The 13,968-nt window shown below is 43.7% G+C and overlaps 1 protein-coding gene across 2 annotated transcripts in view; it reads right to left on the reverse strand.

Annotated features, from left to right (window-relative positions):
* Window positions 1-5,530: 5,530 nt before the first annotated feature.
* The window catches only part of LOC115469913 (MTOR-associated protein MEAK7-like), a 44,276-nt gene continuing 35,838 nt past the window's right edge, over window positions 5,531-13,968 (reverse strand). For both annotated transcript variants that reach the window (XM_030202689.1, XM_030202691.1), the window contains 2 exons: window positions 9,509-9,688; window positions 5,531-5,969 (listed from right to left, as the gene is read on the reverse strand). In XM_030202689.1, coding sequence (XP_030058549.1) covers window positions 5,850-5,969; window positions 9,509-9,688 — 300 coding nt within the window. In that variant the 3' untranslated portion in view covers window positions 5,531-5,849. The remainder of the gene's footprint in view (window positions 5,970-9,508; window positions 9,689-13,968) is intronic.

Consider the following 13,968-nt stretch of genomic DNA (forward strand, 5'->3'; position numbering starts at 1 on the left):
GGGGGGCAGTTTGTTGCTTGCTTCTGCAAGTTGCGATTAGTTTTGTTTTATTAAGTATGTAACGGGGGTTGGTGGGGAGGCGTTTGAAGTGATTGTTCCTATGGGGGGAACACTGTTGGGGGAGGGGAGGGAAGGGGGCATGGGTGTTGGGAAATGGGGATTAGGCTTCAGGAGATATTTGGAATTTGGAGGTTAAGGGTGAAATACTGGCAAGATGAGGAGAGATGGATTAGATTGGCAAAGATGTTGGGTGGGGGATGGAGGCTGGGACGTCTCTCACCACTGAATACTATAAAAGAAGTTAAGTTGAAAGCGATCCTTACCAGTATGACATGGTAAAATTGGTAACTTGGAATGTGGGGGGGATACATTCACCAATTAAAAGATCTAAAATATTACAACATATGCATAGGCATAAAGTGGACGTGGCCCTGTTACAGGAGACACATCTCAATGCGATGGAGCATGCTAAGTTAAAAACATGGTGGGTGGGAGATTTGTGTAGCAGCGGCAGCCCAGGGGAAGAAAGGGGGGGTGCCATTTTGTTTAAAAAGGGGGTGGTTGAAGAGGTCCAGACCATAGAGGCAGATCCTGGAGGCCGTTTTATTTTGGTTAAGGCGGTCATCAACAAGCATCTAGTTTACATATGTAACCATTTACGCCCCGAACCAATGTAAGAAATTCTACAAACATGTGACTAAAGCACTGACTTCTCATGAGTGTGCTCCCTTGGTGGTGGGGGGAGACTTTAATGCAGCGTGGGACCCCAGTATGGGTAAGTCAACATCGGGACCTTTGTCTGGTTATTATGCTAACAAAGGTTTAATCCAGTTGTCAGTTGTTGGACCTTGTTGATATTTGGAGGGAGCTGCACCCATCAGATAAGGATTATACTCATTTATCTCAAGCGCATTCTGCCCAGGCACGAATTAACTATTTGCTGGTAACCATGGGGGAGTTTAGCAGAGTGCAGAAATCGGATATAGGACCCTATGCTATATCGGATTATGCCTGGGTGTGGATGGATTGGGATTTAGGGCATTTTGGGCCACGAGGTGGGCATTGGCAGTTCCCCATTGAGTTATATAAGGACCCTATGTTTCGGGAGAGGATGTTGAAGTGTTGGAAATCCTATAAGACTCTGAATGTAGAGCATGAGGCTCACCCTGTTTTGTACTGGGATGCTGCAAAAGCGGTTCTAAGGGGAGAAATAATAAATTATTCCCATTATAAACGTAAGGCCCGTGAAAGAGAAATCTTAAGGCTGGGAGGGCTGTTACGTAGGGCTAGGCAGTGTTATGCGATCTCGCCAACAGTGGATCATCGGAGGACTCTGCTGGAATACCAAACGGAGTTGAACACGCTTCATCAGAGGGCCCATAAATCGCAGCAGTTTTACCGGTATATGCTTTATAGACACGGTAACAAAGCAGGACAGTTGTTGGTAAGGTTGATTCGGCCTACAGGGGGCCCTCGCAAAATTCGTACAATTCAGGATACTGGAGGACATAGGGTTCTTTTAGATGAGGGGATCTGTGAGATCTTTCAGGATTATTATCGAGGTTTATATGTGGCTCCCCCGGATTAAGGTCTCCGGGGGCATTGTACTTGGATAATATTGCACTGCCTTCCATAGGGCACGCAGAGACCAACAGAACGCTCCAATAACTGAGGAGGAAATAGCAATGTCAATCAAGCGTAGTCCCCTGTTAAAGGCTCCAGGGGTAGACGGCTTTAGAGCTGAGTTTTATAAGCTTATGGGAGAGGTGGTGGTTCCTCCTTTAACTAAAATGTTTAACAAAATTGTAGACAAGGAAGCCTTGCCCAAATCCCTGGATTTAGCTCAAATTATAGTGTTACCTAAGCCAGGAAGAGATCCAACCTGCTCGGCATCCTATCATCCTATTTCCCTATTGAATTTTGAAGTCAAGGTGTTGGCAAAGATAATGGTGAATCAAGTAGCTCAGGTCTTACCGGGTATTCTTCATGAGTCTCAGGTAGGATTTGTGGGGGGACATTCGGTGGCAAAGAATCCGCGTACAATACTGACCACGTTGGAATATAGGGAGCGAAGGGGGTTCCAATCTATACTTATTAGTTTTGATGCCAAGAAGGCCTTTGACTGAGTAAAGTGGGATTTATTTGCCACCCTAAAGGCATATGGGTTTGGGGGTCGCTTTGTCTCGGTCATCAGGGCACTATATTCGGCATCCCACGCTATTCGGCATCCCACGCTAAAGTGTTGGTCAACGGGAGTGAGTCTCGGCCCTTCCCAGTACTTCGGGGGACTAGACAGGGATGCCCTTTGTCACCTCTTCTTTTTGTGTTAACATTGGATCCCCTTATAAGGGAGATTATGGCAAATCCTGACATTAAAGGTATTCAGATTGGTCCTCACTGTTTCAAGGTGGCGGCTTTCGCTGACAACTTGTTAGTCCATCTTGGTACACCACGGGAATCCCTTGAGGCATTATTGGAGACATTTCGGGAATATGGCGATTATGCACGGTTTTGCCTCAATTTGGATAAGTCAGTCAGAGGCTTTGCTGTCCTCACCGCAAGTTAAGCAGTTGTGGAACTCAGATTTTCCATTACGTTGGGCAGATAATTCATTTAAATATTTGGGGATTCATTTGGCAATGGAGGTACGTTCCTTGTATCGCAGTAATATCTCAGTCCTCATGGAGGCCACTCAGGGGCAGCTGGATTGTTGGAGGGCCCCGCTGTTATTGTTGCTTAGGAGAATAAACCTTGTACAAATAGTCCAATTTCCTCATCTGTATATCCTTCAGAGCCTGCCCTTGCGCATGCTGCAAAAAGATTTAAATTTTTTACATAGCATGTTGAGCAGATTTTGTTGGGCGGGTAAAAAGCTCAAGGTTAGACTAGTTAATATGTTGGGGTCATGGAAAGAGGGAGGGATAGGGTTGCCCGATCTAAAACTATACAATCAAGCGTGTTTAATGCATCATTTGAGTGACTGGTTTGGGCAAATTTACACGACTGCTGCATTGTAGGAAGAGTCAAGCACCTGACCATTTTAAGAAGAGTATTTTGTTGGGACCTCTGAGGGAAGCATGGAAGGTGTTAGTGAGTAAATTGGGGGGCAAAGTATCAATCTCAGACCAGTTATCGATTAGGGGAAATGGGACTTTTGAGCCGGGTTTAGATGGCCCTATCTTTAGGCTTTGGGAACAAAAGGGAATAGTCCTTCTAGAACACATGCTCATAGAAGAAGGGAAGCTGCTGCCATTTGAAACTTTACAAAATCGGGTAGGACCCACATGGGGCAATAGATTTGCATATGCACAAGTCAAACATTACATGTCCAGCCTCGATGGGTCCTCTCTGGGGAACTGGTTGGGTTCCCATATACGTGAGTTTTTCCAACAGATGTGGGAGTGTCGGGGCTGAATAAGGCTCTGATTAAAGGGAACCCAGCCAGGGACTTTACAGGGTTAAACAGAAGATGGGAGGAAGATTTGGGGAGGTCCCCGGCAGACTGGGATATTGCAGCAACCCTCAGGAGTATTCCCCTAGTGACTAAGGATGATACTTCGAACATACATAGGAGGAGTGGCCTAGTGGTTAGGGTGGTGGACTTTGGTCCGGGGGAACTGAGGAACTGAGTTCGATTCCCTGCACAGGCAGCTCCTTGTGACTCTGGGCAAGTCACTTAACCCTCCATTGCCCGCCGCATTGAGCCTGCCATGAGTGAGAAACTGCGGGGTACAAATGTAACAAAAAAAACAAACAAAAAAAAAGTACAGTTGGTACATATAAATCCACAAGAGGGGGCACAAAAGCGCAAAACCACTCTGCCAAAAACTACACTGGCTCCCAATCAAAGAATGCATCGCCTTCAAAATCTGCACCCTGGTTCACAAAATCATCTACGGCGAAGCCCTGAGATATATGACAGACTTGATCGACTTAACAATTAGAAACACATTCGAATCAACACGAACTTATCTAAATCTGCACTACCCAAACTGCAAAGGGCTTAAATACAAATCAACTTACGCATCCAGTTTTTTCTACATAAGCACACAACTGTGTAACGCATTACTAAAAACCTTGAAAACTACGTACGACCACCTAAACTTCCAGAAATCACTCAAAACAAACCTGTTTAAAAAGGCATACCCTAGCGATCCAACTTAAATGCCTGATCTCTGCAACACAACCAAACTAAAGCACGTAATGGACATAACACAACTCTTCCGTTCTATGATTCCCTAATGTGGCTGTGCCACATGAACTTTATCGTACCACAGCATCACTTTGTATTTGTTCACACCGGAGTCTGCAAACGCCTCTCCGGTACTATGTAAGCCACATTGAGCCTACAAATAGGTGGGAAAATGTGGGATACAAACGTAACAAATAAATAAAATAAATAAATGCCTCAAAAGATTTTAACATTTTTAACATTGTCACAAATGTCTCGCCCAGTAACTTTCCGCAAATCATATGGGCTGGTGCCTACAACGATGGCTAGGAATCAGCACTGAAATTCTACCTCTCCCTTGGACAAGCCACTTACTCCTCTCTGAGTGTAAGCTCATTAGAGAAGGGACTTCAATCCAGAATATACTTTGTTGATTTCAGTGCTTGTTGATGCTTAAACAATACTGAAATTCAAAGTGACATATACATATCTGAATAGAGTGGGAATTTGTAGACTAGAAAAGTGCACATCTAACACTGGCTCATTTTGCCTTTTCCCATTTTTTGAAGAAAATTAATAGGCTGATGTGGAAGGCCCATGTGAAAATGTACAAGCAATCTCTTTGTAACACTAAGGCACATTTTAGACAGAAGCATCAACAGATTCTTAAATACTGCTACAAGAAGTTTGCAGCTTGATAGAGCTTACAATTTATTCAAAACAGACTAACAGGACAAAGATTAGGGAGTTTCATTTATTATGGGGCTAAAAAAAATCTTTAACTATTTTCACTTGGAAAACAAGCAGTTTGTATAGTGTCTGCATTTCTATCCAAGGGCTTTAAGTTGCACTAAACTAGATTCAAGAAAAAAATAGATATACAATGAGGTTAAAGTTTTATAAAGGCAGAATGGAAATCTCCCCTAACAACAAAAGTCATTACAAAATGTAATACTGGGGACATGATTTATAAAGATTTTTTTTTCTTACAGGTTTCATTACAGGAAAAAATGTTAATAAAATCATGTCTTAATTTGCTGCTATAATGAATTCTGAAATGTTCAGCATCAGCAAAAACAGTGCACCAAGTTAGGACATCAGATATTTCTAATATATGTACAAAAAAATATACAAACATTATTGCTAACTGTGGGGGTTCTTTTACTAAGATGCGCTGAAAAATGGCCTGTGGTAGTGTAGGCGCATGTTTTGGGTGCGCGCACAATCATTTTTCAATGCACCTGCAAAAAATGCCTTTTAAAATTTTTTGCTGAAAATGGACGTGTGGTAAAATCAAAAATTGCCACGCATCCATTTTGGGTCTGTGACCTTACCACCAGCCATTGACCTAGCGGTAACCATGCAGTAATGACCTATGCGCGTCAAATGCCACTTGGCATGCGCCCAATACACGTGTCCAAAAATACATTTTTGGACCTGCGCGTTGGGTGCGTGTAAACGCTTACGCGGCTTAATAAAAGGGCCCCTGCAGTCTTATTGTTCAAGTACATATCCAGCCAAATACGAATGGCTTCATGAGGTTTTAATCAGCTTATCCAGGAGTAGCCATGTTTCTTGAATGGTAAATCCAGAGTTGGATACATATGAGAAAATAACCTGTTCCTGATAGTCAGTTCTCCAACAGATGTTGTTCAGTGTGCAGTGACTATTACACAGCTTAGTTTTCATCCTCTTCCACCTGGTCACGAAGTCCAGCGCTCTGGCGACTTTTTCCAGTCATTTCTAATAAGGCCTGAGCCTCAGGATCCACATCTAGGATGCTTGTTTTCCCTTTTAACTAAAACACAAAAATATGGTTTGGAATGAGGTTTTAAGAAGTCTTCAATTGCAGGATTGAGTCACAGTAAAATGTCAGCTACCCCACTGGCTTGGTCACAGCTCCTCTCCATTCAGTTTGTCACTTAACCTCACGAGTCAAAACCAGAGTGTGGGGGAATGTATTACACGTCCACAGGCAGATACATAAGAAGGTAAAATTTACATTTACTTATAACCTGTGGTTTATGAAGGCAGCATTTCAAGTCACAAACACAGATGGCATCATTCAATGGCTGGCACTGACAACAAATTTCTGCAAAAAGCCTAAATGAACTCCCATCTCCATGCTTGCCTCATTTGAAGCTAATGAGCACAGCTCTAGAAGGGGAACAGAGTGAACTGCTCTCTTTGGAGAACACCTGTTACAGATAAGCGGTGCACTGTAGTCACACCATGTGACTGCCAACTAAGGATTGTAAACAAAAAGGGAGGTGGGGGAGAACAGTCACATCAATAGGCAGAGACAATTTTTTGGCAGGCTATATCAATTTTTTTTAATCAGAAAGAGAATCCAAGGGGCCTGATGCTGAACTCTAACCCTCATCAGAGAAGTAGCTAGGTGGGTCACCAGGGGAGCGGCTGCTCGCCTAAACGGACTTCCAATGGCGCCGGCGCCTTTTTCCAATGCAGTCTGTCGTATTTAAAATATGCGCCGGTGACATTGCCCATCTACTCTCTGCTCCCCCCATGCCCTCAACCTGGCTACGCTTCTGACCCTCGTAGAAATTGAAGAATGCTTTGCCCAAACCTCTGTAATGCCAGAAATAAAAATCTGAATAGTGAGATGCTAATGTAACCTGAACTTCATGTGGCAGCTTCTTAGAAGCTAACCTCCGATGGGCCATTGCTGGAGCCATAGTCCAAACAATTTGGGTCTCCATATGACGTTTTCAAGATCAAAACCTGCTTGGACATAAAAGAATATGCAATCTGCTAGTCAATTTGATTAAATTCTCTTCAAAACAATCATCTCAGGGCTTACTAATGGGGGAAGTGACAAGTATCTTGTAATCCAAAACGAGATGGACTGTAGGAAACAAATTTGACAGATTATAGTGGAAAAATGGATCACAATCTTCAGATGCACGTGAAGGATCACCTGATCATGAGAAAAGTCATACTGTCACTAGGACCTGCAGCTCCTCGACGCAGCTGGCTGCAGGGACCACCCAGACCAAGCACTTCAATGTACAAGAGCGCAGGGGCTTAAATGGGGCATTCACCAGCTACATTAAAACTATCCTGACACAGTGGGAGGCTTTAAGTGAAGCACACTCCAGAAGACTGTTACAGCTAAATATTGCATGGAAGTTGGCAGCTCTAAACAAAAACAAACAAGCAAAATACCTCTGCAGCCAATCATGCACCAAAATTACTGCTGGCATGGGAAAAGCATAACCACTTTTATTGCTGCTGGAGACAGGAACTGCCACACACATTAAAAAGGCTCTGGAAATATGTTACATGTTGGCACTGTGGCATGACAGCATGATCCATGCGTGTACCTGTGGTGAACTGTTCATCTTCAGACAAATGAGGATAGAAGTTTGATGGACTAGTAAGGGATAACTTGAATCATCTGGGAACTTGTAGTATTTTAGAACATGCAATCACTTTGCCAGTCAGTTCAGAGCACTTAGGGCCTCCTTTACAAAGCCACGTTGTCAATTCTCGGTGCGGTATACGAGAGGAAATCCATTCAATTCCTATGGGCTTCCTCTAATCTGCTGTGCAGGATTCACTGGTGTGGCTTTGTAAAAGAAGTCCTTCTTCTATTTTGATCATTACTTGATTATGGTTAAAGTACTCTTGGTTATTATTTATCCCTATTTCTTTCTATTTCACAACCACATTGCCATAGTTATAAAAGGTTTACTACACTTCAGTACACTAATACAATATCAAAGCAGTTTACAATAAAATAAGGAAAGTAACTCCAATAAAAATAGGAAAGCACACAACACACAGAGCAGCCATATCAACATATACAATAGAGAAAAACACTCCCCTCCCTTTAATTAACTGTAGAGAAAGCCAATGAAAACAAATGAACTTTTAAGCATTGCTTAGAGCACTTCAGACAACGTTCTGCCCTCAACCTTAAAGGATTCCAAAGAACAGGGGTCACTATGGGAAAACTCCGCTGAAGTGATCTATTCAACTGGGCCACTTTAATCCCTGGAATAACCACACAAGGATTCCAAAGAATGTAAATCCTTGGCAACACCCCACAACATGATGGGGCCAATTCTGAGCAATGGGAAGCCCAAAAGATGCTCCAGATCTGTCTTCCACAACAATCGTATGTCGCAGATTGATACAGTATCTCCGTTTTGACATGATGGATCCCACCTGCAGTCAGGAGGCAATTTAGTGTCATCCAGGTGGTTCATCCCTCCTTACATCCTGGCTGTTGATTAGTGTGTTTAAAATGCTTGATGGTTTGCTTTCCTAAGAGATTTCTACTCTTTTCAAAACAAATTTCAAAGTTAATTCTGGTTTCTGTTACTGAATATCATATAAAAATAAGAAAATAATCTTGGTATTCAGTAAAAATCCTCTACAACACAAATGTTTATCAGTGCAAATTTATGAATTATTCAGCTGATGTTTTGTTATGACCAGTAAGGAACCTTTTTACAAAGGCATAGGAAGGCCTACGCATGTACAGCACACACAAAATCAGCACTACTGCCCAGTTAGCGCACAAGCCGGGTGGTAATTCTGAATTTGGCACACGCCAAATCCTGCGGTAGAAAACAATTTTCTACCGCGAGCCGCTTACCCAGCGGTAAATAGTAGTTGGCACGTGCTGCATGCTTACCACGCTGGTAACGCGCGAGACCTTACCGCTAGGTCAATGGGTGGCGGTAAGGTCTCTGGTCAAAAATGGCCGCGTGCTGGTTTCAATTTTAGCGCATGTCCATTTTCTGGCCCCTTACAAAATGGCCTTTTCCTAGACGTGGTAAAACAATGGCCCAGCGCACGCCCCAAAAAAGACACGCTCACACTACCGCAGGCCACTTTTTACCACGGCTTAGTAAAAGGACCCCTAAATGATTAGCTATGCCCTCTAAGGGTAAGTTAATATCCAGCCACTAATATCATTTTACACGTGGAGTTCTCTTGAAATTTGTTTACCAATTAAAAGATGTTTTATCCTTGGGGGACTGAGTGCTTAATTCTTAAAAAGGCTGAGCAGTTCTTAAGTTCTATGACAGTTTGCACAAGAGGAGATCACAGCCTAACTGAAATCGTAATCCAAATGACACAATGTCGATATTATATAAAACATTAACGAAAGTACAACTGAAAAAAAAAAAAAAAAAAAAAAAAAAAAAGAGGTAAGATTTTCTTACTAAACAAATGCTTGGTCAATACTGATTGACTCACAGTGTAACGGTCAAACATTACAAATATCATACCTGTAAGAGCAATTCCCCCTGTAAGAACGCTGTGAAAGTTTTTCAAAGCAAACTACTATTGAACTTTACTTACAAGCACACTCTCTGGCAGATCTCCGACGGCCCACACCTCCAACGCATCCAACAAAAAGTCATCCTGTGCTGAGAGCTGGGGGCTGTTGTAAGTAGTGCATTTGGGTTTGGCTTTGCTGTGTCCTTTTCCATAGTTACTGTCTATCCAAAGTCCAAAGTAATTGTGCTGTCCACCCATACCCTGTAAAGCGAGATTAACATCATATCTCACATACAGTGGTCAATTTCTACGCAACCCGCAGTGCTATGCATCACCTAATTAAGGGGCCCTTTTACTAAGCCACATAGGCGCCTACGCACGCCCAACGCACATCAATTTGGAGTTACTGCCAGGCTACCACGAGGCCTGGGCGGTAATTTAGTTTTTTTACGCGCGTCCTCTATGTGCGCCAGAAAATAATTTTTATATTCCTGCACGCACGGAAACCGGGCGGTAATCGTCATTTTATGTGTGTAGACGATTACCGCACAGTTAGCATGTGAGACCTTACTGCTAAGTAAATGGGTGGTGGTAAGGTCTCAGACCCAAAATGGACGCACACCAATTTTTATTTTGCTGCAGGTCCATTTTCGCCCCCCCCCCCCCCCCCCCCCCCCCCCAAAAAAAAGGCCTTTTTTGTAGGTGCACTGAAAAGTGGATCTGCGTGCGTCCAATACACGCATATACACCAGCGCAGGTCACGTTTCGGGGCACCTTAGTAAACAGACCTCTAAGTCTCATTTATGCAGTTCTTTAACAATACACCAGCTGATACTGAACTGCAGAAGTCAGCTTTAAGCAAAACACTGGCGATCACAGTTAAAACAGGACATTCAGCATTGACCTATCTGGTTAGCAGCCACATTCAGACTATTAACCAGATCAAGTTAGGATAGCCAGGGCCGTGTCTAGGGTCTCCGGCGCCCCCTGCAGTTGGCCCCGCCCCGCCCCCCGAAAACGATCACTACACTACCCGCCCTCTTCTCCCCAGATCCTTTTCCTTTTTTTTTTGTTTAAATTTACCTGTGTCCGGCGGCAGCGTAGCGTTAGTGAGAAGGAGGCGGCGCTCCCCCACCCCGACGTGTCAGTCTTCCCTTCGCTCAGTGGCCCGCCTTCTTCTGATGTCATTTCTGATGTCAGAAGAAGGCGGAACTGAGCGAAGGGAAGACTGACACGTCGGGGAGGGGGAGCACCGCCTCCTTCTCACTAACGCTACGCTGCCGCCGGACACAGGTAAATTTAAAAAAAAAAAAAAAAAAGGAAAAGGATCTGGGGAGAAGAGGGCGAGGTAAGCATGGTGCGGCGGGGCGCCCCCCCAGAGGATGGCGCCCTCCTGCCATGCTTACCTCGCTTACCGTGTTGGCACGGCCCTGAGGATAGCCTTTCTGCTGTTTTAAACTTTATCCAAGAAGAAAAAAAAGAAGAGGTTCACACCTTCCACAAAATCATTAAGGAGATCGAATGCAGAGTGAAAGAAAATCCAATCCAAGAAACCAGTCAAAACTCACAGAATGAAAACTAATAAAGTCTATTTGGAGTTTTCATTCTGTGAGTTTTGACTGGTACCTTGGATTGGATTTTCTTCCACTCTGCATTCGTTCTCCTTAAACTTTATCCAGCCATTAACTGGATAGCCTAGTTCTGCCCATCGTCCAGATTAGAGAGTTGCATGGGGACAGAAATCTCACACATCCCTGCCCTTCCCTGCCGCAAGAAATCTCCTCCATCCCAGCCCCCCCCCCCCCCACAAGAAACAGATCTGCATGAAAAATGTATTTTTATTATTTTGACTTATGAAAAACCACTTGTTCCTGAAACATGCTCAAAACAGAATAATCCATTTGTACAAAAGAGATTAGGTGAAGATGTGATTTCATGTGCCCCAAAGAAAGGAGAGTTTAATTTTACTTCCAATCTTTATAACACCAGGCTTCCCAAGGCAGATTACAACAGTTAAGATGAACCCGTCAGTAAACAGGATATCCTCACTGAGATTTGGCCTTGTATTACTGTATTGTATAGAACAGTGTAGAAAAATGAGCACAAAATACAGTCTTTATTAGTGCTGTTTCCACCAGCTACAATATTTTTGAAGCTATTTTAGTGATATTTAGTTCTGATTTCATGATATTTATATCTACACTAGTAAAACAGGCCCATTTCTGACACAAACGGGTGCTAGCAAGGTTTTCCTCGGAGTGTGTATGTTAGAGAGAGAGAGAGAGAGAGAGAGAGAGAGAGAAAGTGTGTGTGAGAGATGGAGTGTGTGTGTGAGTGAGAGAGAGAATGAGTGTGTGTGTGTTTGTGTCAGAGAGAGAGAGTGTATGTGAGAGACAGAGTGTACGTGTGTGTGAGCGAGTGTGTGAAAGAGAGAGAGTGTGAGAGAGTGTATGTGAGAGACAGAGAGTGAGTGTGTGTGGGGGGGGCTCCGAGTTCCATGCCCCCCTCCCTCTCCTCCCCAGCGTGTTCCATGCCCCCCTTTCCTCGGAGTAGGTATTTTTGAGAGAGAGTGTGTGGGTGAGAAATGGAGTGTGTATGTGAGAATGAGTGAGACACACACAGACAGTGTGTGTGTGTGTGTGTGTGTGTGTGTGTGTGTGTGTGTGTGTGTGTGTGTGTGTGTGTGTGAGAAAGTGAAGCCTTCAAGCCTTGAAGCATTCGTGCTCTCTGTAAGGCTCCATCTCCTCAATTGACGATATGTAGTTCCGGAACGTTGCAGGAATGCTTCAAGGCTTCACTTTCTTGGCTTCAGAATGTTGGAGGTGCGTTTTATTATATAGGACTAGTAGAAAAGGCCCGTTTCTAACATAAATGAAACGGGCGCTAGCAAGGTTTTCCTCAGAGTGTGTATGTTTGAGAGAGAGAGAGAGAGAGTGTGTGTGTGACAGATGGAGTGTGTGTGTCAGAGAGAGAATGAGAGACAGAGACAGAGTGTGTGTGTGTTTGTGTGAGACAGTGTGTTAGAGACAGAATGTCTGTGTGTGTGTGTGTGAGAGAGACAGAGACAGAGAAACTCTGTGTGTGTGTGTGTGTGTGTGTGTGTGTGTGACAGAGATAGAGTGTGATAGACAGACTGGTCTGTGTGTGAAAGAAAGAGAGAGAGTGCGATACAGAGTTCACTCTCTGTGTGTTGTATTGCACCCCATTGTTGCCTCTCAGTCTTGATTGATGTCTCTTTCCGGCTCAAGGGCTTCCTGCCATGTAATTTTCCTGAATTATAATAAATGTCACTGTTTATGTTTTTTTTTCTATTCTGTTGTTTCCTGCTTTTGTGTGACACAGTGAGAGAAATAGAGACAGAGTGTGAGACACATTGTGTGTGTGTGACACAGAGTCAGTGTCTGTGTGTGTATTTGAGACTTGAAAAGAGAGTGTTTGTGTGTCTGACAGAGACAGAGTATGTGTGTCTGTGTGTGAGCCAGCAGTGTGATAATTACCTATTGGTAGGATAACTGGACCATCGTCTGACGCACATTTAAAAAAATTGTATACCAATATTTTTACCTATTAAATCATTCTAACATTCTGCAGTGACAGAAATTAAACCTCAAACAGAAGCAAAACTTATTTATTAATTTCAGTCTACCCTGCAATGTCGGACTGCTGTATACCTGCAGCTCCACTTCCTGGTTGCCTATGATCAGCTGACTTTCAGTGACTCTGATCTCATGACCTGCTTCCCCACCTCTCTGTCTCCGTCTGGTTCCTTCAACCAATCTTATGAATCTTACAGCCGGTATGGTGGGGATGGAAGGAGCCAGCAAGGAAGTTCAAGCAAGGGTGTTGAATTCACGAGTAGCCGGGGATGATGTCATAAAGCTGAAGCCAGTTTGGTTAGTCGCTGTTTCCCATTCCCCGCACGCAGGCAGAGAAGGAAATCTTCTAGTTAAAATTAAATTAGAGGTGATGGTATCTTTATTTACATAAGTACTCTCAGTTTTGAAACACACAGTGTCTTTACCTGAAGACTTCAGTAAAGCTAATGGAGGCCACTCCTTTTTCTTAATTGGGATTATGTAATTACCGATCATTGAAGTTATTGTGAGCTTTGGGGAAATGGAGAGGAAGGACTGCCAATACAGTAGCTGGGAAGCATTTGAAAGAAAAACCCTCTAAAACTCGTTTTATTATTTAGTGGTGGCTGTTTCTTAACGTTTTTACCTGCTGCTGTGCCGGCAAAAGTGAAGGGGAGCACTGACGGACGCCGCTTCAGAGTGCCTTCCCTTTCACTTCAGTGTCAGCTGTTCCTGTGTTCCCGCCCTTCCGGAAACAGGCTGTCAGTGGCGAGGGGCTGAATCTCGAGTGCTGTAGCGGCGAGAGCAACGTCTTTGTTATTGTGGTCGCACGCTTCCCACCTCCCTGGTAGTCGCTGCCCTGCTGGACAGTGACGTCAGGAGTTGGTTACGGTCACAAGTAGCCTCATTCGAACGTTGGAGGAGCAAATTATTATAGAAATAAGAAAAAAAATCTTTTATCCTCCA

The sequence above is a fragment of the Microcaecilia unicolor genome, chromosome 5 (genome assembly GCF_901765095.1).
Source record: "Microcaecilia unicolor chromosome 5, aMicUni1.1, whole genome shotgun sequence".
Classification (NCBI taxonomy): Eukaryota; Metazoa; Chordata; class Amphibia; order Gymnophiona; family Siphonopidae; genus Microcaecilia; species Microcaecilia unicolor.